The sequence below is a fragment of the Aptenodytes forsteri genome, unplaced genomic scaffold, assembly GCF_000699145.1.
Source record: "Aptenodytes forsteri isolate BGI_AS27 unplaced genomic scaffold, ASM69914v1 Scaffold184, whole genome shotgun sequence".
Taxonomy (NCBI): Eukaryota; Metazoa; Chordata; class Aves; order Sphenisciformes; family Spheniscidae; genus Aptenodytes; species Aptenodytes forsteri.
The window spans coordinates 1,661,421-1,689,308 of NW_008796078.1; the positions used below are offsets into that span (position 1 = coordinate 1,661,421).

The window sequence follows — 27,888 nt, forward strand, 5'->3', positions numbered from 1 at the left end:
AAAATTTTGAAAAGACATGTTAAATAACTGATTTGAAGCAAATAACCAAGCAGTGTTACAGTCAACGTTAAGTGAATATGTAAGGAACAATATGCAATGTGTCACATCAGCTCTGAAATCACGATGCTGTCTTCAGCTCATGTAAGCTACTTTAGTGTCAGAGGCTCATAACTGCATCCATACAAATACCCATTTGTAAAATAAGGTGATAACCATAGCATCTGTACTGCCATTTAATTCCTTTTGCAGGAGATAAAGGACTTGCAGGAGGCAGAGGGTCACCAGGTTGTGAAGGAAAGATCGGAGATCCAGGCCGAGCTGGAAACCTGGGACAACCAGGAAAAAAGGTTTGGTTAGAAATACAGCACAGACTTTTCCATAGGTCCCATTCACTAAATGTGACACTGAGCAAATAAATTAAGGAATATAGGAGTTCCTGTATTTCCTGACCAGTGATGCACAAACTATGAAATTAAATTGTTTATATATAAAAGGGGCTCAAGCCAAAATTTTGAATTCAGATACAGGATTTCAGAAATCCAAGTGTTTGGGATGTTTTGGTACTTCAGTTTTCAGAGCACAAGGAGGATATTGCATTGCTGACAGCAAAAAATTAAGGCCACAGCTTCTGAAAAGATGGCTATTCAGAAATTGCAATTAAGCACATATTTGATGGAGGTCAGTGACAGGTAAGCATGCATTTAATTTAAGCAAGTGCTCTGCTGAATTGAAGTGTAAAGGAAGTAGGTTGGAGGTAATACTGCAGCCGCTCTTGCTGATTACCAGAAGCTAATCTACTGGTGGCATAAGTAAATATAGGATTCTTGACTACTCTGTAATCAGGATTCAAATTTGAACAAAGTAATAACACCTAAATGTTTTGAAAAGGTGGCATTTCTTTTTTTGTGTGTTCGTATTCATCCTTTTGTGTGGGTTTTTTTTTTTTTTTGACATGACAAGTGTGGAGTTTGGGGTTGTGCTTTGTGTTCATATGTCATTCTTTTGTGTGGGTTTCTTTTTTTGACATGACAAGTGTGGAGTTTGGGGTTGTGCATTTTTTTTAATTATTATTTAATCTGTGTTTGATGCCACAGAACAGCTGGATGTGGAGTGGCCTTTGTGGTCCAAGTATATCATCAGTGGCTAGTATAAGCTCAGCTCTACTAACCTGCTTTATGAACATATTGATTTGCTAGTACTCAAAACAACCAGCAGTTCAGTCAGCCAAAAAAAAAAAACAATTCAAACTTTCCTTTCAGGGAACAGACTTGGGATATTTGTGATAAAACAGTCTTCACGGAAAACAATGTTCAGAAGAATGATTAAAAAAAACCCAGTAACTGACTTCAAGTATTCTGAGACACATCTGGGTGCTGACCTTGATTATTTAAATAAATATTTTGATAAAACTATGACTTATCATATAAAATAAAGGAAAAGTTGTATTTGCACAAACTTCAACCAAATTTTCAGATACAGGTCCAAAGCTTTTCACAGCTACAGCAAGCATCACAATGGCCAAAAAAGGCCAAATGGAGGGAAGTGTCTTGCATTGCTTAATAGCAATTTCTTAGAGTTAGGAGACAGAGTTCAAAAGCTGTCTAGACGAATTACTCCTCTGGTGTGGAACCTGCAGCTGGTGAATAAGGGACATCCAGCAGTCTGCTGAATTGGAGCCGTTAAAAATTACAATGTGAAAGATCCCCAGGGAATGTAGAAAATTACCCTAATGAAAGAAGTTAATTGATCACACAGCGGAGAAAATATTTTGGCAGATTTGCAAAACATAGTACGTGTGGATTGTTTACATTTCTCTCTGTGTTGCAGGGTGACCCAGGCATGGTTATTCCTGGAGAGCCAGGTAGACTGGGTTCACCAGGAGGTCATGGCATTCCTGGCTCAAAAGGTGATACTGGATTTCCAGGACTTGCAGGCCTACCAGGGCGTGCTGGATATGATGGTGATGATGGCCTAAGAGGTACTATTGTCAAACAAGCTCAAGGAGCACAGCAAGTTATTTTAAGGGAAGGGAAGCCAAGTTAAACAATGCTCACGCAAAGCCTGAAACTTCTACTTAAATCATTGTGAATCAAGTCTCCTTTGTTTTAGGAGATCGTGGCTCACCTGGAGTTCCTGGAGATCCAGGTTTTCCAGGGAAACCTGCTGAATGTCTTACTGGCCTGCCAGGTTTGCCAGGTGGCCAGGGAACTACAGGCCCACCAGGTAGGACCTTCTGAATCAAATGTGCCATTTGGCTGGGTGGGTCTGGGTTTCGTTTCTGCCTTCCAATGGCCTGAGGGAGCTGAAGTTGGTTTTGGATATTGATTATAGGATAGTATATGAGAAAACGTGAGCCCTTTTACAAGATACACTTTCTGTAGATGGGAGGAAACACGTGCACTGATTAAGATGGATTAAGATTCAGATTCCATTGTACAGTACAAAGAGTAATCACAAACTGGCCCAAATTCTGCAGGAAAAAGGATATTTCAGTCATGTCTCCTATATGGGGCTGAACTTGGAACAACGCAATGCGATTGATAAAGAAACAAAACAGGAAGAGCTCAGCTAGGTAGAAAACCAGTTTAGGGACTCAAAAGTACCTGCATATACTACATATGATTTCCATTCCAAGAGAAACACACTCGGGTACCCAGCACAGTCCTTCTATATATGATCTCAAAAGGATTTTTTGTTTGTTTTTGTTTTTGTTTTTTAGAGAATGAATGCAGAATTGGTGGGGTTTTCATGCTTGTTTTTTTTCTTCTTCTTCTGAGAAAGAACAAAATTGTCTACTCCCACCTTTTTTTTTCCCACTCTAAAAAAACCCAAAACAAAACAAAAACCACAACTCTCAAGATTTCCTGAACGTGTATGTTGTCTTATAGATCTAATGTTTACCACTCTAAAAAAACCCAAAACAAAACAAAAACCACAACTCTCTTAAGATTTCCTGAATGTGTATGTTGTCTTATAGATCTAATGTTTAGCCCTCAAACAGGCAGAGTTCAAGAAGAGCGTCATGCTCACGATGGCAAGATAGAGATGAAGGTTTGTTTTCCAGGCAGATGTACCATACTACACTGTCATGCATTTTTCTTAGGAGGAAGAGGTTCGCAAGGTTCAAAAGGAAAACTAGGTCCTCCTGGCTTGAGTATCCCAGGAATCTACGGAAAGCCTGGGGAACCTGGATTAATAGGTCTTCAAGGAAACACAGGATTACCTGGTCCCAAGGGACAGTCTGGAAGGCCAGGAATCTCTGGTGTGCCAGGTAAGGATTCCCCAAATACTTGTTTTGACATAGAAATTAAGTCAGTCTCTGCAAAAAAGTCAGTTGTGCTTTTCCAAATTGAAGATGCTGTAATATTTTTCTATCAACAGCTTTCATATATCATTGCAGTCTATATGGAAAACAAGTAAATCATCATTCCCTAAATGATGAGCATATCTTGAAGCTGTCATGACATAGTACTGAATTTTCTGTAACAGTCTTCTGAGAACAGAAGGCTGCCTTACATTGTTTTTTGCACAGTAATGTCCTTGCAGCAGGACATGAACCAGTTAACATTCAAAGCAACTCCCCAGCATAATGGAAGTGTAAAGTGTTTAGTAGTTTTTACTCAGCATCCCTTTTCAAGCAAATAGCTTGTTAATGCTACCTTCTTTTTCTTAAAAAGCAAGTTCAGATCTTGAGTCTGACAGAGTCGAGTCAGATCAAACTCCGTCACGTTAACCAGAGCTAACTTTAAGTAAGGTAGGTAATCCCTGTAGGTTTTTTTTCAGAAATGTGTTCAAATTTGATTTGTAGAATAAAAGAAATGGGGTATGTAATGCTTCTTATCTCTAACTAAGATTTTTCATTACTATCAAGTCCTGCATTATTCTGTGGTAAGGAGATGGTACATACCTTTTTATGTATACAACCTATAAAACTAATGATAAACATGTAGCGCTTGACTCAGTTGCGCAAACCTAGGTTTCTGATGTCATTTGAGGGGAGTTGTCATGTCCCAGCTGCCCTTCAACTCCTGAGCCAGAACATCCCATGACAGGTCTCCCATCCCTGTGTGGATATCTCAGATACATTATCTGCACTGTCAGTTATTTCATTCATTGACAGAAGCTGTTGCAGCTACTAATCTAGGTAGTTTGGGGGTTACTGTGTGTGTAAGTGCTGTTCATGTGGTTAAAGACTGGAAAACTGGCTTTGACAGTATGTTATAGAAATGGAGAAAAAATAAAATAGGCAATTAAACACTTAAATGACAGGCACACGTGTAGTTTTCTGAAGTAATGTTCTGTTTCACTGATCAGATACTAACAAATATGTTCCTATTCTTCAATTCCACAGGCTCAAGGGGAGAGCCAGGTATAATGGGCCTGTTAGGAATTCCTGGACCCCCTGGCATGATTGGAAGACCAGGCAACCCGGGTATTGGAGGCAAGTGGCCGTAGTATCTGCCTTCATTATTACTTAGAATATAGGAGCTTCCATGCTGAAGTAGTCTTGTGATCCACCTTGATGTACGTTATCACTCCTGAGTACGCGTGTCATGCCAGAATTTCTTTGAGTCTTGGTAAATCTTTGACTTCCGTATATGTGCAGTCTACAGACTGAATGACAACATGATTTATTTTTTTAGCAGTTTGGAATTGCCACCCTTTCTATTTCATTGGTATTTGTAAAAGTGGCTGGTGATTTGCTAAATAAAGAGCAGAGAGGTTTTTTGCTCTATTTCTTTCTATCCCATTCATGTTCCAAATACCATTATTATATCTATTCAACAGATAAAAAAGATTATACATATATTCAGTGTAAGAAATAATTACCATCTCTTGCCATAATTTGTGCTCATAGATGTTTTATTGATGATTGGAGTAATTAAGAAGCTACTTTAGGTTGCTGATTTGAAATGTATATTTACATTCGTAGTTGTCCTTGAAGACAGGAGTTTCACTGCTGCCTTTATGCTATCATCTAGTCAGGTTTCTTCAGAAAACTTCATTATATTTTCTTGCAGGTTCTTCTGGCCTCCCAGGACTAAAGGGAAGAAAAGGGTTTCTTGGAGCAAAAGGCGAACCAGGTGATAAAGGTTTTCCTGGACCATCTGAGACCTTGGTTGGTATTGGGACTAAAGGAGAACAAGGCTTAAAAGGTACACATTCATTGTGCTGTCATCCAAAACTAGTCAGGGTTGTCATCTATGTTGCAGTTCCAGTGGACTCTAAAACATAGAAGAAACTGACTCTACTACTGAGAGTATTCACACGGCTTTCAAATAATTATTGCTGAACACTGTAACTGCTTTTTTATTTATGGGATAGTTGGATATTACACTGAATATTTACTTCCATTTTAACAAGTCCATATTCCTTAAAACAACTTCTACTGTGATGTTAAACCAATATTAATGTGTCAGTAGTACTAGGAGGCTTATATACATGCATGCTATACATTCATGTTTTTACACATTTAGTAGCCCATGAGCACAGAAATGGGTGTCTTTACCAACTAGATGCTAGATTGCAAAGAAATGGAGTCTGCTTAGAAATACTTGACTGTCAGAATTCCTTTGTTTGCAATATTAATATAGAATCTCTGTATATGAGTTGTACATGCTTAACTAATGCTATCTGGCTTTTTGTGTAGACATTTTCCTATGGAAGTTCAGAAACTTCTTCTTGTCTCCATATGAGAAATGCAGAAGGCATTAACTGTGAACTTGTGTCTTGCTTGTGTGTGTTCACAGAGTGAAAATCCTATGTCCCACTTCTGCTTCATTAGTTTTAAAAATTTAAACTTCACATAAAACTTATATTCTAAGATGTTGTTTTGTAATATTTTTTTAATGAAACTTTGTTTTAGGAGTTCAAGGAAGAATGGGTCTAAGAGGAGAAAAAGGAGATGTCGGTGTGCAAGGTCCCTCAGGTCTTGACGGGTCTGAAGGAATACCTGGTCTACCAGGTATGGAATACGTATATTGAAAATTACTGTATCACGTGGAGGGTAGGGATAATATTACCTCAATGCTAGCCCATAAACTTGGCTCCAGCAGCAGCACTACATTCTCTGTATTAACTCTGAGGCTTTTCTGAGAATTCTGAAACAGAGCATCAAAAGCTGCTATCTGAAAATCATAGCAGCTACCACCAAATGATTCTCTGTTTCCTTCCAAATATAGACCATTGTTTGGGGTGATAAATAGAAAATAATATTAAATCCTGAATAATAACAACTTTAAAATCTAAAAGCTGATAAGGCAAATGAATAAAAATCAGTATTTATAACAGTGAAGAGACGTTTGAATTCCCAATATGATGAAGAAAAAGTAAGAATTCTAAAACAGGAACATTACAATTGTGCACAAAAATATTTCAGAAGCTTTTTTTATTTCAGATTGATTCTATTTCCCTTTTCAAAGCCTGCATGTTTGGCTTATTTTGAAAGTTACCAGGTCTTCAGTGAAAAGCAGACTTAAAAAGAACCTGCATGAATTATAAACCTACCTAAGCCATTTCACAAAAGTTTTTTGCTCTGCCATTACCATAACATCATACGTAATGATACATGTTGACCCTTGAGTGAGACAATGCATCTGTTTTTTCAAATTAATGCTAATAAAACATCTTTACTTCTCTGTATTCTGTATTTTTGATTCTTTGAGATAACTTCTTTCTAGAAAACCATATGACACTATAATTAGGTACATAAAAATGGTGATGGCTAGAAATAATTTTAAACTTGTAATCAGAATGGCTCTTCTCATGATGGCAATTATCCATGCTATATGTCATTATAGCATCACTGCTATATTCTGTCATTAACATCCTTTGTAGTCATTGCAGTGTAGCCATCACAGGAAAAACTGCAAATGCTCCACTACTCCCTAACTTTTTATGGAAGAAAAGAAGACCTCACCTGCCTAAATGTTCAGGCATTGCTAGTACCCTGCAATCTAGACATCTGGACGTTCTAGATGCAACTAGATCTTGTAGTCGTTAAACTGAATGCTAATTTAGCTAAATTAAGCTAAAGATAAGTGAGTGGGGGAAAAAGTGCCTAAGCCGTATAAGAAAAAGCTCTTGAGTATACTAGTCGTGAGAAGTGCATAATGAGTAAGTAATAATGTGATTGTGACATGCCCAGAAACCAGACTGAACTCAGGGGGACAATGAAAGGAGAGTCCAGTGTGTAAATACAAAATTCATGATCTTGATCAAAATTTGCAAAAGTGTATTTCGGTTGCCACCCCTAAGTGCTGTGGTTACAAACCTTAATTTTAATGTTGATACATAAGATGCTTGTTATTTCCTTGACTTTATGACAACAACAATGATAATTTTATCTATGTCTGAGGCAAGAGGAAGAATTATACTTTGGCTGCATGTTGATTTTTAAAATAATAAGATACCATGACAGGGTGTGCGGTAGAGGATTCTGTATTCGTGACAGCTCTACCAGCCAGCCAGTGTCTAAAGCAAACTTATGAAGATGACACTTATTTCTTCATCTTGCAGGTGTCAAAGGATTTATGGGTCTTCCAGGGATTCCTGGAGGACAAGGATTCCCGGGTGCACCAGGAAACAAAGGGGACATGGGAATTCCAGGTCATTTTCTATCAAGCCATATTACAAATTCATAGAGCTGTATAGAAGCATTTGCACAGATCTGAGCAGTTACTGTAAGCACACTACACAATACTTATACTGGTATTTATTCTTTGCCATACCTATAGACTTCTCACCACCCCAGCATTTGCTTGACTTGCAGAATGCAGTTCTCCCTCTCTCTAAATGAAATATAACTTCTTCAGTTTATATGTTGTTACATGTAAGAACCTTTTCTTACTGTGTTTAGAAATAAAATCACTGCTGTGTAAATTACTTTAATGAAGAATGAATATCCGAATATACAAGCGGTAGTTCAAAAAACACAAGGTGCAGTATGCAATTACGATCCTTTTAAGAATGGTATAGGTATAAGTATCTGTATTTTTCCAGGTCCAAAAGGACAGAAAGGATCTCCAGGCTTTCCAGGACCATCAGGTAACCCTGGTCCACCAGGCTATGGTGGCTTTCCAGGTGACAAAGGAGACCCTGGGTACCCATCTGCTGGACCTCCAGGAGAACCTGGTCCAAAGGTATAAAGGCAATGGAAACATTGTCATATTAGGCAATAAGCAGAGCCTTTGACTATAGAAACAGAACAACATGTAAGCAAGACCTGCAGAGTTTGCAGAAGTAGATGATTTGTTAATGATAAGAAATACGGAAATCCTGTTGTGTCATTACTCGGGAGAAATTTTTGAGTTCATTATATTTCATGTTTCTCTTGGTGCAAGAATTTCTTATTTGTAAAAATGGAATATCTTGGAAATAACCTTGCTTTTTTAAAAGTTGCTAATTCATTAAGAACAAGGACACTTAAAAAGTCAGCAATAGGAATACTTGTACGTTAAGAAGTACAGAAAAACATAATCTTAGCAAATGCATAATTTTGTAATCTAAAATTGTACTGTTGTTTTTTGACAGTCTAATAATATTATTGCACAAGATGAATTGGGTTTTTTCTTAGCAATGTATATTACTGAACATAGTATATATTGCTAAGAAAAAAATAGTTTCTTTTAAGTTAGGTCAATGGGATACGCTTTTACTCCGCATATTCTGGGTGTTGAACAACTGAGACTCTTTACGTATGAGATTATCTGAAATACGTGGTTGAGGCTGTAAACTGTAGTATAACTCCTGTAATCTAAATTATCTGTTTATTTTCTGTATTAGCTGGGTAGCTGCAATGAGATTACTGTCATGAAAGTCAGTAGGAATTCAAGGAAAAAGAATGCATTTCAGTATTTTGTATAGCTGCATATTATGTAAGGAATGTATGTTTGGATCAAAAGAGGAGCTGTTAGAATAAAACTGAAGGGAGGTCTATGTGCAGGTGAAAACCTCTAAAGACTGAAGTTGGTTGTACAGATTAAAGAAAGATCTTTTTTTCTTAGCTATGTCTGAAGGATCAGTGGTGTATTATAAGAAGATTTTATATTAGTCTACTTTGATTTTTCTCTGAAAATTATAATGAACCATGATTACACTTACTTAACCTTTAAAATTACATATGATTTTTTCTATTGTTCAAATATGGAATGTAATGTATTTAATTATTCTTACCTGTTTGTGTGCAACTGCTATTTCTCAGGGAGATCCAGGCCTCCCAGGAGTTTTGGGCAGCAAAGGAGAAAAAGGATCCCAAGGTCATCCAGGACATAAAGGAGCACCAGGACCACATGGGATCAGAGGGGAAACTGGAGGTGCAGGAATCCCGGGTATGTTTTGTTTTGGAGGGGCGGTGAGATGTCGACAGGCTTCTAGAAGATGATAATTTCTCAATTAACTACACAGGGTGCCTGTGAGGGAGCACATTTATATTCAACTGCTGTAAACCTAAACAGCTCCTCTGCAGTCAGCGCAGCCAGGCTAGCTTACATCAGCTGGAGATCTTTCGCAGCTGTCCAAAGCAGAAATGATAGCGAAGTTCTCAGTCTGAGTCTGAATCTAGTGATAATGCCTTTTCTCCCCTCCCACACTATCTTCTTACAGGGAAGCTTGGACCTCCTGGAGATATTGGTGTTAAAGGACGGCAGGGCCGCCCAGGACAACAGGGCATTACAGGCCCTCCTGGTATGATATATAGCATCTCTCCCAAATCACTGCCCCCTGGTTTGTTATTTTCTTTGTAATGAAGCAGTTGATGTTCTTTTTGTTCTGAGCTTTTTAGAATTTAACTAATGCAGTTGCAGTCTCTGTTTATGTTAGTTTGAGGCTTTGTTTACCTTCTTTGGTTCCAGCTGAGGTCTTTAACAGCCTCTTTTCAATGTTACCAGTTAGTCTGAGGCAAGATGTTTTAATTTTGTTTCACTATTGTAAAGCTTTTTGCCTTTTTTTTTTCCATCCAGAGGTCTCAAGATGTGATATCCACACAATTGTAAGAAAGGCTTGTTCTACCTCCTAAAAGAGAATAATAAACTAAGATGTAGCTAGATGAGGAGAAGAAAATGAATTAGAGTGGAAAGACGAGACAGAGTTGCAGTTGTTTGTTAAAGCAACAGAAAAGATCAAATGATTCAAAATATACTTAAGGGGGAGTGTGTAAATATGCAGCAACAGAGAGGTACGCAATGCAGACTTTATTAGAGTGAGTGCCAGTCATTGTCTTCAAAAAGAGCATTGAATGCTCTTATATTCAGAGATCCTCATCAAAATTATGATGTTGTAGTTTTGTAGACTTTAGTGAACTTGCACTGACTTATCAGCAGAGTTAGCAAAGATCACAATCTACTCCCTGTTTAGAGAAACCTTGAATTTGTAATAAAGCCAGGGAGAGAAACCATGCTGCCTGTATGGATTCCCACCAGTGTGGGTTAAATGAAAGGCGGGGTCCTAAAATGTCTTTGAAAGACAGAAAGTTATTGCCTGTGAAAATAGTGGGGGTTTTAAATCCATTGAAGTCCAGTGAGCTCAATAAAAATTATATGCTGGTCTTTACAAATATTTATGTAGCAACACAGGTTACATCTATCTTTGAAGTAGCTGAACTAATTAAATTTTAATAAAGGGGACTCATATCTTCTCCCTTTGAAATGCAAAATAGTAGAAATGAAAATGATATTGTGGTCCATTAAAATTCACAGGTGCTGTTGGAGACCCTGGAAAAATTGGACTTGTTGGTGAAAGAGGTAATCAAGGTCAGGATGGTATGCCTGGTCCCCCAGGAGTAAAGGGAGAACCAGGTAACACCAGTGAAATATTTTCATGCTATTTTATAATTGTTTTTTTTCCCTAGTTAAACTGACAAGGATTATTTGGGAAGGATTAATAAGGAGCTTCTGTGGAGCCAAAGATAAGTTTATAAGTAGAAGGTTTTTCACTTTTACGTAATTCACAGGTTTTTCTATATAATTGTTGTACATACTGTCAACAACCCGAATGCATATGTCACTGCTCTATTATACATGTGATTTGCCATAACTTCCCCTAAAAATGTTAATGTCTGCAAGAGCCAAAGTATTGCTGTTAACTGTTCTTAATGTGTTTAATCTCAAAGAGATGAAAAGAACCGAAATCCTTTTAAAGGAGTCTCCTCTCTTACGTGGAAATAAGATGAAAGGAATCACAGTGTTTACTTACATGAATAGTGAAGGTTTCCATGACCTGGCCCTTAGGTTGTAAAATCTTTCGTTTAAATGTTACTCCTGATGTCATCAGTGTCTACAGATAGATTTAGTCCTCCACTGAATTCTGACAGAAAGTGTTTTCATATTTCACAGTGAAAATGTTTCTTTGCATATGAGTATAAAGAGGATACTGAGCAGGCATTCATAGTATTTAGTAAGACTTTTCATATTAAGCTTGAAGTAATCACTGTTAACGTATTTTTTTTTTTAGGTATTTACATTTCTTCTTTTATTTTTCTTAGTTACTAACTTAAATACAGATTTTTCTTCTGTTTTTTTTCCTCTGAAAAAAGACAAAGCTTATTGTTGTAGAATGTACCTCAAATATGACTGATCAATAAGAGTTCCTACTATAAAGAAGAACTTATAAATTTAATTTGTATTTCTGGATAGAAGAAATGGAAATAACCAATAAATTATATTTCACATATAACTAAAATCGACGTTTTGATTCAGTGAATTCTAAAGAAATGTATGAAATATTGAACAACTATGATGTTTTCTAACAATTATTCAGGACTTTGAGTATAACGTGACTTAATATTTTATAGGACCACCGGGGAGAGGAATCCCTGGCCTTCGAGGTATTCCTGGTCGTGGAGGTGAGTTGTCTTTCCAGAAAGAAAAAGCTTAATTTTTAAACAGCAGAATCATCATCTTTAAGTCACCTCCTGCTTTTGGATGCTTGAAATGGCACTAAGAGTGTCAGAGGAAATCAAGAGTGGTTCTGTGCTCTTGATCAATGATTTGGTGCAATATATTAAATGTCAAGAGTTCTTGCTTGTAAACTTAAAAGACTATTGTAAAAGGGAAATAAAGAAGCTAACTTCTATGGTTTTGTGAAGGTGATACACACATTCTAAAGCTTTTGAAATTCTATTTTGATACATAATTTGATTAACAGAGTATGTTCTAATGAAAACAGATGCTGCTGCTGAATACAAAGCATACTGTAAGAAAACTACAGTGATTGCATTTTAATTTTGTTCATCTCCCCTTTTATATTGATGAACAGTTGACTGAGGGGACTCTTCCCATTTTTTTAGATTTTTGCATTGTATTTCTAGTACTGGTAGAAATCCATTGATGTGCTTTACTTAAATTTCTCTCTTCATACCCTCCATATATAGATCTCGATATATGGATCAACTCTAAGATCAACCTTAGAGCAATATCCATTTGGGGCAGTCTCTTATTTTAGTGTACTCATATTGATGCTTTTAGCTGGAATTTAGTTTAAAAGGATTTGCCAGTTCTGATGTTCAAAGAAGCATTTCTTCTACTCATGCATCAAGAAATATTCCCTGCTCTGGTCTTTCTACCCTTCTCTCAAGTTTATTCCTTTGTATGAGCAATCTCTGAAGTGGCGTTTTCAAAAAAAAATTAAAAACAAAAAAAAGAAGGGTGTGTACACTACTTTGCAGGGAGTCCTGTCTTCTCACAACTATTTTGCTTTACAGTAGCAAGGTGGTTTTGGGGACTTCTCCATACTAAAAACAAAGGCTGAATTCCACCTTCGCAGTATAGTAAATACACATATTCCATGTAGTCGCATCATCTTACTATCTTGACGGATCTCCCCAAATGTAATACTTACACTTTGCAGGAGTCAAAGGGGACATGGGACTGCCTGGTTTTCCTGGGCCACCGGGTATGAAAGGTCATCGGGGTGATCAAGGACCCGTTGGACCTCCTGGCTTAGTGGGGTTACCTGGATTTCAAGGCACAACAGGCATGGCAATTACTGGCCAAAAAGGGAATAGAGGCATTGCTGGTGCAGATGGAAGACCAGGTGTGTTGTTATAACTCCGTATTTATCTGAAACGATATGCTGATAATTGAAAGCAGAATTCAGCCTGTCCAGAACTCAAGGTTGAAAGGGGTCTTCCCCCAAGACAGCTTCATAATTAAACAGGTAGTTCCTGTACTAGTTAATGCAATGTTACCGTTGCAAACACCATGATGGTCTATGCAGTATGATGTAAATTAAAATAGTGCCAAGCTTTGCAGTCCACTTGATTGCATTATTTTGCTTTCTTCCCATGCAGTCTGTAGGACAGCTAAGATCAACTTCAAAGAAGTGAGATAGCATGAGTATGAGTAGAGGCATAACTACAACTGGAGGATATTAAAAAAACTGTAGTGCTATAGAGTACTGCAAGAACTCAGCTCTGATCTCAGATTAAATTAGCAGGCTAGGAAAAATGAGTTGATTTTTTTAAAAATGGATATATTTCCTTGGGAATCACTGAGGTGGTAAACATGAGTACCATCATAGAGTCGTTGAACGTTGGACTGCATTGTATGTAATGTATGTGAAATGCTGTTGGCAGTAGTCTTTACTTACTCTGATGTTTCTGTACAGGTGCGCCTGGTTTTCCAGGGCCTCCTGGTCTTCCCACTCCCAGCATGAAAGGAAGCAAAGGTGTTAGAGGGGCAGATGGCATACCAGGGCCAACAGGCCCAGCCGGCAACATTGGTCCTCCCGGTCCAAAAGTCAGTGAAAGGAATATTGCTTGGTTTTTACTCCATTGTTAATTTTGCTCTTACCATGAAAGTAACACCCAGGACAATTTAAACAAACAAACAAACCAAAACAAAAAAACCCAACATCCTCCCAAAAAGCCCTTGTAATAGAAGAAAGATATTAAAATGGGTATGAAAAGCAGTTTTTATGGACTTAAGTGGACCAAAAAGAAATTATTGTGAATTTCTAGCATGTCATTTCCTCGGCCGTTTGGTATTACAGAATAATATTAACAATGATATGACTATTTCTAACATGCTCACAAATGGAGCAGATAATTCTAGTTGTAGCATATTCTGTGAACATAATGCTTTGAATACTCTGAACAAAAAGAAAATGTACTTCACAGCATGCAGATGCTGCTTCCTGTTTATTATTGGCGTTATCTGATTTGCAGGGATTAGAAGGTCGATCAGGTTATCCTGGTGCTAGAGGGGACCCTGGATTTCTTGGATTCCCAGGTGTAAAAGGTATTGATGTACTTATTACATACACTTCTGCATGCCAAACATAATCATTTACACATTGCATTATAACAGTATGTGTGTAATAGTACCAGGTGTGGTCCTAGAGACATGAGGTTTTTCCATCGAGAGCGGGGTGTAGGTCAGCTATAAATGAAAGCGTTCACTAAGAGAGCATTTTCTTTGAGTTAGATGCTATGGGTACGTCCAAACTGATGCTGAAGTGAGGAAGGTCTGAAACTTCAGTGGCCTCCATTCCAGGCAAATTCCAAACAAGTTTGTCCTTAGTGACTAATAATGTGTAAGGACTTTGGGACTGAGTCTGCTAATTGGAAATGCCACACCACTGCTAGAAGATGTGACTTTTTGGTAACCTCTTAGCTATAGAACTCAAGAGCATTTAATCATAATTACAACACAGAGCACTGGGTCCTCTGTTTGCCGCAAGAATAGTCCCAATTATAATCTTAATTTATCAGCAGATGAACTGTTAAATGTATTGGCTTCATTAATTTCCTATTCCTGAGAGATAGTTGGATCAGTAGCTGGCTAAAAATCCTTCTAATTTAGACATTTTTCTAGTGATTTAAGTCTGATACAGGTCTGCATTACTCCAGTATTCTCATTTTTCAATTGCATGATTTACAGTGACAGAAAATTGTCATTACCTGTTTAACCTACTGGTTTGTGTTCCATGCTAATTATTGTGTATTTTAAATTTGTTCTAATTTGAAAAGTCACCATACAGACAGTAATTATACTTTCTTAAGTAAAAAGCTCTCATTTCATGGCATAGTCAGTCAAATCTTCTGGCTTGATGATAAAAATACATTTTTATTTATTTCCGGCAGAGCTGTGGAAAGTAATTGGGATGTAACCTCGTATTTTGCACAGTGAAAAGAATTGCTTATTAAGTTTCAAACACTTGAAAAACTATACAACCCTCCTAACAGCCATCAGCATAACTGACAGTAGGGTTTAAAGGGAGTTGAACTGCACAGCATCACTGAAGGCAGCACTTGACCTGCAAACTCAGTGACAAAAACACATAAGATAACAAGGACATAGTCTGAAGTTGAGATTTTAAGCTAGGTTTATGGGACCAGCCATTACATGAAGATAGGCCTGGAAACATCTTCTTACAAACTGACTGCACTTGGCCTATAAATTATACAGTTACAGCAGAGATGTAGAAGTCCACTCTCGCATTTCAAATGAGTCTACAGGCTGTGTAACTCTTCGGGAAGGTTGCGTGGACTCTTAAATAAGCCTTTGAAACTCTGACAGTTGTTTTGACATTTTGAACCAGGCAGACGTATCTCCAATCTTCTTTTTTAGGAGAAAAGGGTAATCAAGGACCCCCTGGACCACAAGGTGCAGAAGGGCCAAGGGGACCAAAGGGCCAGCATGGTAACCAACCTTTCTCATTCTAATACCAGCTGACTTTGCTTGGTTTGTTTTGTAGTTTGCTTGCTTTCTTTTAATATAAAGCAATAGCTCTTCATTATATTTTTTGCTGCTAGGTCCACCTGGAGTCCCTGGGATAATATTCTCTGTCCCAGGAAGCAAGGGTCCTCCTGGACTGCCAGGAATCCCAGGAACACCAGGTGATCAAGGAATTCAAGGGATTCCTGGACTACAAGGTGGTTTATATTTTTATCTCTGTACATGTTTGTGTGTGCTGCTTAGTGGAACATTTTGGTTTGGCGCGAAAACATGCTTCTGCATAGAAAATTGACATGTCTTTAAAAATACCTCTCTATATTTAAAAATAGCTCTTTGTACCTTGTTAACAACCTTGTATTTATAACCTGTCCCATTCCATCTGCCCTCCACCCTCGCAGTCAGTGAGTAAGTTTCTCCTTCAACATAAGCCTAAGCAAAAAAATGGAATGAAAAGTAAAGTTGGACCAAAATATTCACCATTTTCATACAACCAGAACTATGCTCAGGATGTTTGTCATTTTGGGGGGGAAATTACCACTCGTAATAGAAGTACTCTAGATGTGCTAAAAGTGATTGTCTGTCATAGTCTGGGGGTGGGAGGGGAAAGGAGAGGCTGGCTACTTCTCCATTGGCACTGTAAGTGAAGCCTGCCACGGCTGTGAGGAATGGGGGAGCAAGGAGCAGGTAGGATGTGCAGCGGGTACTTGGCCACCCTTCTCAATACCACGGGTTTCCATCCCAGGAGGGAGCTCCTCAGGGGGGCAGGCTTCCCAGAAGGCACGCGCCACTCAGGAACGGCTGTTGCCTCCAGCGTAACAGAGCAAGCACTAAAGAATTGCTCTTTTACACTTGCCTTAAAGTTGTTTTACAGAGGAGCTGCATTATTTGTAGGATTACAAACTGTGACCAAGATGATTATGGCCTGTTACTATATTTTGGAAATATTTCTATTGTATGACACATGCTAAAAGAAAAAGCTCTTTGCTTTGGTTTCTGTAAACATTTCTTATGAGAATAATACTTCTCTGCAATACATCCAGTATTTCCTTGTAATCTTCCTGACAGGAAATACAGTGACAGTAACACTACAGACAGTCTCAAAACTTAGTAAATTCATGCTGATGTTTTTATTCTAACGCAGCTACGTAAGGATTTTAACTTTATTCATTAACAGGTATTAAAATCTAGAATAACTACTGCTATATTATTCTGGTTTTTTTCTTGATTACAATTTATGACCTAAAGGAGTAAAAGGTCTTCCAGGAAGCTTTGGTCATCCAGGTCAACCAGGACTGCCTGGTCCAAAAGGAGACAGGGGATTTCCAGGACAAAGAGGTACAGGAAAGCAGACACCTCTCTCTGACTGCTACTAGTGAATTTACAGATAAACTGTATTCCTGATTTCTGTAAATCCTTCCTCTTGCATGTATTGAGATTCTGTAACATTTGCAGTAGCTTTAGGGCCACAAGCACATGTAAGCACATTCTTAGCTTTTAACAGCTGCATGTTCATAACTGAAATAATGATTTACAAAAATATGCCTTGACTGTGCTCCTCTGTTATTATTCACATTTATTTATCCACTTGAAATCCCTAGGTATCAGTGTGCCTTTATAGGACATCAAAATGGAACTAAATACTTTTATTTAGTCACCATAAAATGTTTTTACTTTACAACTTTTTTGGTAAAAATGGCCATGGTTCTTTAAAGTATCTCGCTATTCCATGAAACTATGCAATGTAAAGCTACCTGAGCTAGGTCTGAAGGAGTTAATACATCTAGCAACAAATACTACCGATTTTCAAGATGTATCTTCTGATTGATAAATTTTTTGTTAGTTTTCAAGTGGTTCCGCTAATTTAAATGAAGTAAAAATTCAAACAAAATTACAGAAGTTGCTTTAAATGAAGTAAAAATTCAAACAAAATTACAACAGTTGCAGTCGTATTTCTTTCCCCCCCACAGGACAACCTGGACTGATTGGCTTTCCAGGTCTACAGGGGTTACCTGGATCACCAGGTACTATCATTGCTGGTCCAACAAGAAGAGGTTTTATCTTTACCCGGCATAGTCAATCAGCAAAGATTCCTTCATGCCCACATGGGACATCGCAGATCTATGTTGGCTATTCACTGCTTTTTGTACAAGGAAATGAACGAGCACATGGACAAGATCTTGGTACTGTATTGGTAAAAAATTTTCAGATCATGTTCTTTAGAGTCCAGTAATACTACATTGTCTTCATGAAACCAAACTCACAGTAAGTGTCCGAAATGAACATTGGTTTCAACCATCAGTCTCCGGAGCGGTCTGCTGCTCTGAGTCAATTCAGGAGTCGTGGCTTGAAAGACACCTTTCTTTCCTGCACTCCTATATTCCCTTTTTGCTATCCCTAGATGTTTTTGAGGAGGAATTAAGTTACTTTTGGATAGATGTCTAGTATGAATGTCCACAACATCTGCACAGGGCTGACAGTAACAACACAAGATCTGAGAGAGAATCTTGATTTTTTTTTTTTTTTTTTTTTTTTTTTTTTTTTTTGAGACCAAATGGGATGGTTTAGGGTGTCAATTGCACCAGAAGCTTTTGTTGAAGTGGCTGAATCCCTGCCACTGTGTCAAGGACCAATACCATTCAACGAGATACTATTATTTCTAACAGATTTTGTTCTTAGCCCTTATTTTTTAATATACATATTTTTATATATACCATAAGCATTTTGCTTTCGTATAATTCCACTGTACAGACACTTCTCTCTTTATAGTTACCAACTGTTTTAATTCTCACTATAGTAGATTGGATGCCATCGTGTGTCTCTTCTGTTGGCTGCAATAAATATAATCTCCTGTTTGTCACAAAACTCTCCTCTTTTGTCTTTTAGGAACAGCTGGTAGCTGCTTGCAGAGATTTACCACCATGCCATTCTTATTCTGTAACACCAATGATGTTTGTAGTTTTGCTTCTCGCAATGACTATTCATACTGGCTGTCAACTGCAGCAGTAGTGCCAGTAGACATGGCACCCATTTCTGGCAGGGCACTAGAGCCCCATATAAGCAGGTAAGAGTATAAGAATTTTAGCTCTTTTGTCCTGGAACCACAAAGACGTCATGAATAGTTTTCAACTGCAAATGTTAGGCAAAGACCTGCCCATCTCAGCCAGTACAAGCACTGTTTTTAACCACCTGAATTTTGTTTACTCACCTGAATATGTCAGATATTCAGTGATACTCTAAGAAAAGTTAGATTAAAGCTAGGGTCCCACCACAGGGCTTAATCTGCATAGCTGACATGAGAAAATGGCACACAGTCTTACTGCTTGCAGTGATATTTTTTTAAAAACCTATTGTTGTATATATCAGAGGCAGACTAAAATGAAATAGCTTCATTATTTGGAATACAGTACAAATCAAGTTCTGCTTTCAACTATGTGTGATATATTTACTGTAGTTGGGTGAAGAACATTGTAAATTGGGGCTGAAGGTTCTCTGCTATGAAACACCCTTGTGCAAATGTGGCCCTTTCTAGTTGCTTTAAAAGAGCTATGAAGGATGAAGAGCATCTTAAGAGGAAAAGCTCTAAAAGCATGAAAGACCAAGAGTAGCAAAAGGAAAGATGAGAAGGCAAGCTTTGCGCTTGGTCTTCTAGCCTGCCCTACCCAGTTGCTGCAATCTAGTAGCTCACCTTCATAGTTTCTTCACTTAGGAAATAAAGATTACTTTTTCTAATCTTAGCAAATAAAGGTACAGAACTTTGATCTAAACTGTAACAACGTCAGTGGTGAGCACACAAAGAAGGTAAAATTTAGCTTGTTACTTCAGTAAAGGCAAAATTAGGAAGCTCAAATGTTCTGGGACTAATTCCCATCTTTATCAGTTTTTGTCTGGTGTTACTAGTAGAGATTGCAAAGCAAGGTATTTGGGTTACCTTCAATTTACTTATCTCCTCATTAAACAGAAAACCTGTGTGAGATGTAACATTGACAGTAAGCCCTGCCATTAGGTAGCTGCTGTCCTAGAAATACAATTTTTGTCTGTTTTCCCTCATCTCTGCACTGAATGACCCCAGACCCCAGACTCGGGGTCTGGAGAACAAGTCTTATGAGGAGCGGCTGAGGGACCTGGGGTTGTTTAGCCTGGAGAAAAGGAGGCTGAGGGGAGACCTCATCGCTCTCTACAACTCCCTGAAAGGAGGTTGTAACGAGGTGGGTGTCGGTCTCTTCTCCCAAGTAACAAGTGATAGGACGAGAGGAAATGGCCTCAAGTTGTGCCAGGGGAGGTTTAGATTGGATGTGAGGAAAAATTTCTTTACTGAAAGAGTGGTTAAACGTTGGAACAGGCTGCCCAGGGAAGTGGTGGAGTCCCCATCCCTGGAGGTATTTAAAAGACGAGTAGATGAAGCACTTTAGGACATGGTTTAGTGGGCATGGTGGTGTTGGGTCGACGGTTGGACTCGATGATCTTAGAGGTCTTTTCTAACCTCAATGATTCTATGATTCTATGAATGCACGTGTGTTTCTTCGTACAGGTGTGCTGTCTGTGAAGGAGCTGCAATGGTAATAGCAGTTCACAGCCAAACAACTGTAGTTCCTGCATGTCCAGAAGGCTGGATATCTCTCTGGAAGGGTTTTTCTTTTGTTATGGTAAGGATATAAAGACTTGAATTATTAATTTTATCTCGTCTCACTTTCATTGGCATTTTCATCTGCTCATAGCTCATTTGTTTCTTAATAATTGATAAATCCTTTTTTTTTTCCTTTCCCAAGGAGCAGACAATAATTCTATTAACTCTTATTTAATGCCAGAAGCATAGCAACAACTATTCCGATCTGTCCTTAAAAATAGGTGGCAGGAAGAAAGGGGAAAAGATGAAAGGACTACCATAGGATTTTAGTCTGACAAAAATAACTGCATGCTCTCATTTTCATGCATCATGCTAAGATCTAGGAAGCAGGTGTGGGGAGTGGAGTGGTTAAACTGGTCCTGAACACAAATACACAGAAATAACTGACCCACTTCCATGCCAAGTGGTTCTTTTATAAATTGGATCTTAGGGCTGAACTCCACAGAAAGCTAAAATCAAAACAAATGCAGTGCGCTGTCTACAAAAGACTGCCTCAGCAATTTTGATGCCATAACAAGATATGAGTGAAGCAAGTTCATAGTGTGCCTGCAAGGTGAGAACTGAGTATGGGAATAAGGGTGTAGCTATGCTAGGGGACGTAGCACTTCATCTTTCTTATCCGTGCCTGTGGGATGTCATAGGGATGCCAGTAAATGAGGGTAAAAGACAGAATTAAAAATCCCTCTTTTTTGCATGATGTGAAGTCCTTTTAGGTCTAGTGTGAAATTTGTTGTCTCTCCTGGGAATTGGCCCTAAGTAATAACAACAATAATCTTGGAAAAGAATAAGAGAACTTTTGCAGCATCTGGTTAAAATCATTTGCTTGTTTCCAACATCAGGAAATTTAAATTGTATCTTCTAGCCAATTTTCTACTGTCATGAATTATTTTAGAGCTATTTCTACAGGCATTTACCAACATCAGAGAAGGAAAAGCCTTCTTTGCTTTTTGTGTTTGGAGAAGCAAGCAGTACAACAAAAAATATGAATACACACAAAATAGGGGATGTGGCTTATTTGTAATTCATTTACTGTAATCCTCAACTGGACAGAAGCCAGCTACTTTCTGGTCTTTGTACTGGTTACAGTTTCATGCCTTTTCATGGAGCAGAAAAAGGTCTTTGGAGGGACTTCTGAAATGCCATAACTGTGCTTGAATTTTCTTAAGGCTTCTGTGCTTCGTTATAGGTTTGATAAAACTAATCTGTGTTCGTTTTGTTTTACCCAAGATATACCACAGAACCTATGGTATGTTTTAGAAGGAGATTTTTTTTTTTTGCCTGCAGTTTACTAAAAGTTGATGAACAAGTTCTCATAAAAAAAAATGTATTGGTGGTTACAGTATACAAGTGCTGGCTCAGAAGCTTCTGGCCAAGCATTGGCATCTCCTGGATCTTGTTTGGAAGAATTTCGAGCCATCCCATTCATAGAGTGCCATGGCAGGGGGACGTGCAACTACTACACAAATTCCTACAGCTTCTGGTTGGCATCGTTAAATCCAAGAAGAATGTTCAGGTAAACTGTACTTCTCTGCATCCATACGCATCGCATCCGTGCTGCAAGTGCCCGAGGAGACAGTAACTGCCTGCATAACATGTGGGGGTTCTCCTAGTAATTCCTCTCAGTTTAGACATCCCCCTTTGTTAGGTTTAGGGTAATTCTGTAGCACAAAGATGCCTTAAGTGAGCCAAGGATTTCAGTGGTGTTGTCAATACTTCCATACCCGAAGTTTCATCATCTCTTCCTGTTTTTTAAAGAAAAAAGTAAATGTTTGTTTTCTTTCTTCTAGGAAACCTCTGCCACAGACTTTGAAAGCAGGAGAACTAGAAAATATCATCAGTCGTTGTCAGGTCTGCATGAAGAGACCAGTCTAAACAGTGGCCACTCTTGATGGAACATGAAACTCTGCTTTTATTACAAAGAATTGCCTAACTGAAGAGCTGTAATTTATTAAAGTCCAACTGCATCTGGAAAGAACACTATAAATTGCCAGTGCAGCACTGTGGTGAGGTAGGGTAACGGTTTGACTTTTGTCTTTGGCAAATGACAAAGCACTTTGTCGGAGAAAGCTTGTAATGGCAATCTGCAGGGGCTTCTGCTGAACTATGTCATTTCTAAGTTGCATCTTCATGATAAAACTATGGCATCGCCAGATTTTTAATGGAAGATGTTAATGCTGCCTTGTGTCGTGTGCTTTTCAAACCGCAAGACAAACTAAATGCTCTAATATCAGCTTCCATACGTTCAGTGTTTAAAGTGGATGTAATTTAAGATGAAAATCTGGTGCTTACGAGCGATAGGGTTCAATAGGAAGTATTTTCAGTGCACTTCTAAATATATAATGATTCATTTAGGGTTGTTTTGTTTTCTTATCTTTTCTTGTCTAATAAACAAGTATCTCCCCACTTACCACACCCTTCCTCTGGCTGGCAAACGGGAATACAATCTTTTTTGTGTCACTGCAATAATAACGGTTCTTGACTAGCCAGAAAGGGAGCTACACCGTTCACTGGGCAGACAGTACAGTGGTGACATGCACTAGCTGTGTTCTCCAGAGTGACTACGGCTAAGGGCTGACTAATTGAAAGTCTTGGAAAGTTTTCATTGGATTCCATGGCTTTTGACACAGATCATGAGATCTTCTAAATTCTTCAAACGTTGACAGTATTGGGCCTCTATTATGATCACATGCTTTTGTCTCTATTGAAGAACAACTATTTAGCATCTCATAATTTGGGATTCTGATGGAATTAACAATTACTGTATGGCTCAAGGGCTCCCATGGCATTATCAGGCTATCACATACCCATCAGGATATGATCTCTTTCTATTTTATTTTTAATAGATAACAAAAAATACAATATTCACATTTTATAATACTCCATATTTAAATATTTATCACAAATTATATTCTGTATTTAAATATTTATCACACATTTCTGCAAGTGAAACCATTTATTCCATCCAGTTAAATGCATGCATCCAAAATTTTTAAAAAAAGACTGATATTTAAATTGTACCATCTGAGCACTGACTTATACAAGAGAATCCAACTGTAAATGAACGTAAATACTTGAAAAGCACTTTCATTTACTCATATAACTTACATAAAATTGTAGCTCTGAGGGGGTTTTTTATATATTTATAACATTGCACTTGCAAGGCTATTTAAAATTGTAATGTTAACATTTTAAATGTTAATATTTTTAATACTTGCACAATCTATCAGAATTACGGTATTTAGTGTTGTAGAAGAAGCCTAATTCATCTGCATAGTTCTGTAAATGCATCATTTTAAACGGAGGGTCTAGCAAGTCATTGAAATAACCAAGATTTCTCATTTAGATCTTTTTTAAGCCAGTGAAATTTTATATTGTTTGTTAAAATACTTGCACTGTGTTTGTCTGACTGTTTGAATTTTCAGTGTTCACCTAACTAAGAAAAAGTTTCGTCTGTGTTTCATGCCAGTATCTTCTGATGGAGCTAACGTGAAGATACCACTTACATGAACTGAATGGATATTTTAAAATTAGTGTTTGCTTGAACAGTCATAGTGCTTCTGTTTGCAAGGTATAATTGTGAATTTGCAGGTTTTTATGAAAAATCTCTATGCAGATGCACTACTGCTAAGAAGGTATTAATGTCAAGTTAATATTTAGTCTTCCATTTGAACCAGGTTTGCGGATGGGGGGTGTTTTCCTTAAAACAATCACGTATTAGGTTTTTCCATTAACTTAAGTTTGCTTTAAATACTCAGAGATAGAATCCACGCCCGTTGCTTGTTAGGTTGTTGATTTTTGGGTTTGTTTTTTTTTCCATTAAGGCTCATTACAGTCACCCAAAGGCATTGTATACTGTATACAATTGATGACTGTGGAGAGCCTCATGTAAAATTGCTAGTAAAATGCAGAATGTAAGTACCTGAGGGTGAAGTCTGCTGGAAATGGTCAGTAGAGGATAATGTGTAAGGAGAAGGGAATGGATTGTGGTTTTAAAGTCCAAACCTAAGTTACAAAGAGTTTTATGTCTCAGTATAGCACATAACTGGAAGTTATGCCTTGTTCCCGGTTTTGGATTCCTCTGCTCACTTACTGTGTGGCCTTGAAGTTACTAAAGACAGATTTTCATGGATAGCTTTAGATTTTGAGTGCTCAAACTCAGTTTCATGTTCATCAAGCCCAGTGTAATACAAGCTGGGCACTGAAAATCAAAGAAAAACTTGGAAAAAAGTTGATCTTAACTTCTCTCTGCAGATGCAGATCACTTTACTTCCCTACTGCTAATGATCGTTGTGAGGATTAGTTAACTCATGTCTGTAAATGCTTTGAAAGCCTTAACTGGAAAGTGCTGAAGAGGTGCAAGGTGTTAATATATTGTACTGAAAGAATGGAAGCATGAGAAATCGGAAATAATGAGCAAATAATAGAGGGGGGGAAGGGAGGAAAGCAAACCTTCTGCTAAATACAGGCAAATAAAAATATTTTGACTAAATAGCTAAAAACAGGCAAATAAAAATATTTTGACTAAATAAAAGACCCATTTCACTTGTTTTTTTGTTCTTCCCAGTGCTAATGATCTCTTCCACTACCTATGCATAGTATTATTACCAAAAAAAAAAGTGCCATCTGACTAAAAGACAATAGGTGGCATTTGCCCTCAGAAAGGCGCTCGTTCTCTCCTACTTGGACTACACTAGAAGTCTAGCGCTTCAGTGTAGATACCCAAGCTGGATGTCTGCATGCTATCTTTCTTCCTAGAGACATTTCTACGTAGGATACTGTGATGGGCTGGTGACAGACAGTGGTTTCAGTCTGGAACAATTCAGCCATGTTCTTCTCTTCTACTGCGTTCATTCGTATTTTCTGCTGGATTCATACGCGTGAAGCACAGGTGGGTGGCAAGTTGCTGTTGACAGACATAGTACGAGAGAAAGGGTTGTGCTGACACTGAGGAAGAACTAGGAAGATGAAGAATGCTGGCTGATGGGGCCCCAAGCGCACCAGCAGCCCCAGAGTGCCCTGCCCAGCTCGCACCCCAGCACAGGGGTGCAGGCGCTGCATCCACGCTCCATCCCGGGCCTTGCCTGAGCTCTGCTGTAGGTAGGCTTGTGCCCAGCCCTCTCCCCTGCTGCTCCCAGCTTCTTCACTTGTCTTTGACCTGGGATCTGACTCGTCACCTTGCATTTGCCTCACGGTTGCTGGACGGTCAACAGAACCTTTTACTGTCACCAGCCCAGCTCTGTGGCACTGTGCCCATTATGGTGGGACTGTGCCCTCATTGGAGAGATCACCGCCCTGCCTAGGCTGGGGTTGTCTTCCTCCGTGGAAGGAAGCCACTCTTGCAGCTTGCTGACAAACACTCACAACTTGCCTAGGGAACCACTGTAACTCCAGGTTCAAGAAAGGAAAGGACTGGCCGCCAAGGAAGCCAAAACCTGTAAAAACTAGAGAAGAGTAGGACTTGCAGTGTTTCCTCAGACAGAAGGCAGTACCCAGAGGTATTCTGTAAGTGCACACAGACAGACCAACAAGCAGATTGCGTGCAGCAGAAAGAAAAGGACACACCTGAAATTATTATCAAGATTTCAGTGTGAAAATAAGGAAGACTTATCTGAGAATCAAACTGGTAGAACAGTGTTGTATGCAGCATTCTTAAGGATGGCCTTTTAAATCATTGGACAAGAAAATCAAGGATATCTACAGAGAGATCTGAAAACCGTCAAAGAAAATTATTTGTGCTAGGACTTCTACACAGCGAAAAAATGGAAGGAGCATCCTGAAGGGGATGAGGGTACAGCTAGGGTACAGCCTGATGCACCTCTTTTTGAGATCTGACAGAATACACGGGGCCTGGACAGGTTGACGTAGTCATGATCTACTCCTGGTAATTCATAACATGATACTACACTAGAAATCACCTCCAGGGCTCTTCTGGAGAATTTCCTGTGGATTAGAAGAACCCAGGTGACTAGTCTGTGGCCGCTTTTATTGTGTGACCACTCAATTTATGAACAACAATCATATATTCAATGGAATAAAAAGAGTTGCAGAATTGATCTCAACATAAAATTACATATGGGGAATCATGGGAGAAGGACCATGTTTCTAGTGTGCTTCAAGAACCAGTTTCAGACTTTTTACACTTTTTTTTTTTTTTTAAAAAAAACTAAATCCCTCTTGATAGTTTGTAAATCTTAGAGCTTGTGGAAGTGGTAAAACTGAGGAGGGCTCTCCTACAGAATGATGGGGATTGCCTGGTAAGATGTGCTCAGGCCAACAACTTGTGTTTCAGAGGCCAAAGGTAAGATCATGTATCTAAAGGCAAATAATATATAATGCTCAATGTTACACAGCTTTTATTTTTATCCAGTAGGCGATCATATTTCAGACCACTTGCCTCTGTAAAACAGTGCTGTTGGTATTTGTAAAGAACAGAATTAGCAAGCTGTGGGCCTTGGATCAATACACGCTTCAGTACTTGGCATTGCTACTCTTTTTGACCTCCAAAATGTCATTGTGACCATAAATCAAAGTACAGGGAAAGCTCAGAGGCTACTTTCCTCTCCTCTCTCTATAGAACAGCATTTCTCATTTTATTTTTCTGTACGGAATTGGAAAATTGATAGTTGCCCGCACCGTGGGGAGACGGCTGCTCTCAGCCAGCCTATGCTGTGAGCGAGAGCCAGTTTCAGGAAGGGTCACCTAACGGGGCCCGTGGAAGGGCTCTACCGCCATAAGGTCAGAACCGACGCGCAAGCTGGGTTTAAGAGGGACAGGAAACGGATGGCTCCGTCAGCCCCGTTGGCTGACAAGTTTTATGCAACGCTCGTGGGGGTGGTGATTGACGTAGAAAAGACACCGTTAAACAGGACAGCCGTTGTGAAGTTTACCAGCTGGTCAGGTGTGAGGCTTAACTAGCAGCCGGGTTTTTTGAAGCGCGCAGTCGCTTTTTTGAGCGGGAGGAGCTACGCAACTACCCGTCTTCCAGAAAACGTGCCCTGAAGCGACTGGCCTTTTGCCCTTGCCTATGAGGGTGGTATGCCAGGTTCATCACGCGCCGAGACGGATTCTTCCAGCCGCTTAACACACAATTTCATGTTTCCACATTACAACGGTGTGTTATTCCGCCACAGCACAAAGACAGAAGCAGAGTGTGAGTGCTCCACGCGAAGCTCTGCTGCTTGACGGTCAGCACCCAAGAGATGCGACGGCTCGCAGGGTGCCGCTTCAGCAGGAGCAAGCTGTAGGCAGCGATGGGCGGCAGCAGCGGCACGCATGCTGGAGCAGAGGGTCCCGACGTGCCTTCCCTCCCCTTGGGCCCCAGCGGTTACTGTGAGGCTCAGCTGAGGAGCCGTGGAGGTACGACACCCCCAGCTCCAGGGCGGGGGCTTGCCCTCCACGCGGCCAGGGAGAAGGCGATGAGAAGCTTCGGGGAGAAGTCGGAGTCTCTCCGTGCAGAGACCCCTGCCGCCCTTCACGCTCTGGCAGCGGCGGCGCCGCTTGCCCAGGGCCCAAGCCCGGCTGCCAACGCCCCGTCCGCCCCGCTCCGCCGCCGGGCCCGGCCCCGCGGGTGACCTTATGCTGCGACCCGGG

The 27,888-nt window shown here is 39.2% G+C and overlaps 2 protein-coding genes across 7 annotated transcripts in view; both read left to right on the forward strand.

Moving 5' to 3' along the window:
• The window catches only part of LOC103905136 (collagen alpha-3(IV) chain), a 65,454-nt gene extending 43,284 nt beyond the window's left edge, over nucleotides 1-22,170 (forward strand). The window contains exons 29-52 of the mRNA XM_019474014.1: nucleotides 250-347; nucleotides 1,828-1,978; nucleotides 2,110-2,223; nucleotides 3,104-3,271; nucleotides 4,352-4,441; nucleotides 5,022-5,156; nucleotides 5,867-5,965; nucleotides 7,519-7,608; nucleotides 8,002-8,141; nucleotides 9,203-9,329; nucleotides 9,604-9,684; nucleotides 10,695-10,793; nucleotides 11,789-11,839; nucleotides 12,844-13,029; nucleotides 13,603-13,733; nucleotides 14,162-14,234; nucleotides 15,567-15,638; nucleotides 15,752-15,871; nucleotides 16,911-17,009; nucleotides 17,642-17,854; nucleotides 18,558-18,735; nucleotides 20,203-20,317; nucleotides 21,639-21,811; nucleotides 22,086-22,170. Of these exons, the coding sequence (XP_019329559.1) occupies nucleotides 250-347; nucleotides 1,828-1,978; nucleotides 2,110-2,223; nucleotides 3,104-3,271; nucleotides 4,352-4,441; nucleotides 5,022-5,156; nucleotides 5,867-5,965; nucleotides 7,519-7,608; nucleotides 8,002-8,141; nucleotides 9,203-9,329; nucleotides 9,604-9,684; nucleotides 10,695-10,793; nucleotides 11,789-11,839; nucleotides 12,844-13,029; nucleotides 13,603-13,733; nucleotides 14,162-14,234; nucleotides 15,567-15,638; nucleotides 15,752-15,871; nucleotides 16,911-17,009; nucleotides 17,642-17,854; nucleotides 18,558-18,735; nucleotides 20,203-20,317; nucleotides 21,639-21,811; nucleotides 22,086-22,170 (2,888 nt within the window). The remainder of the gene's footprint in view (nucleotides 1-249; nucleotides 348-1,827; nucleotides 1,979-2,109; nucleotides 2,224-3,103; nucleotides 3,272-4,351; nucleotides 4,442-5,021; nucleotides 5,157-5,866; nucleotides 5,966-7,518; nucleotides 7,609-8,001; nucleotides 8,142-9,202; nucleotides 9,330-9,603; nucleotides 9,685-10,694; nucleotides 10,794-11,788; nucleotides 11,840-12,843; nucleotides 13,030-13,602; nucleotides 13,734-14,161; nucleotides 14,235-15,566; nucleotides 15,639-15,751; nucleotides 15,872-16,910; nucleotides 17,010-17,641; nucleotides 17,855-18,557; nucleotides 18,736-20,202; nucleotides 20,318-21,638; nucleotides 21,812-22,085) is intronic.
• Nucleotides 22,171-27,080: 4,910 nt separating this feature from the next.
• Nucleotides 27,081-27,888, forward strand: part of MFF (mitochondrial fission factor) — a 28,146-nt gene continuing 27,338 nt past the window's right edge. For 3 of the 6 annotated variants that reach the window (XM_009286684.2, XM_009286682.2, XM_009286683.2), the window contains exon 1: nucleotides 27,427-27,654. The gene's annotated coding sequence lies outside the window, so the exon portion shown is untranslated. Of the gene's footprint in view, nucleotides 27,192-27,424; nucleotides 27,655-27,888 lie in introns of those variants that run through there. The other 3 variants (XM_009286680.2, XM_009286681.2, XM_009286679.2) reach the window with 3 other exon arrangements.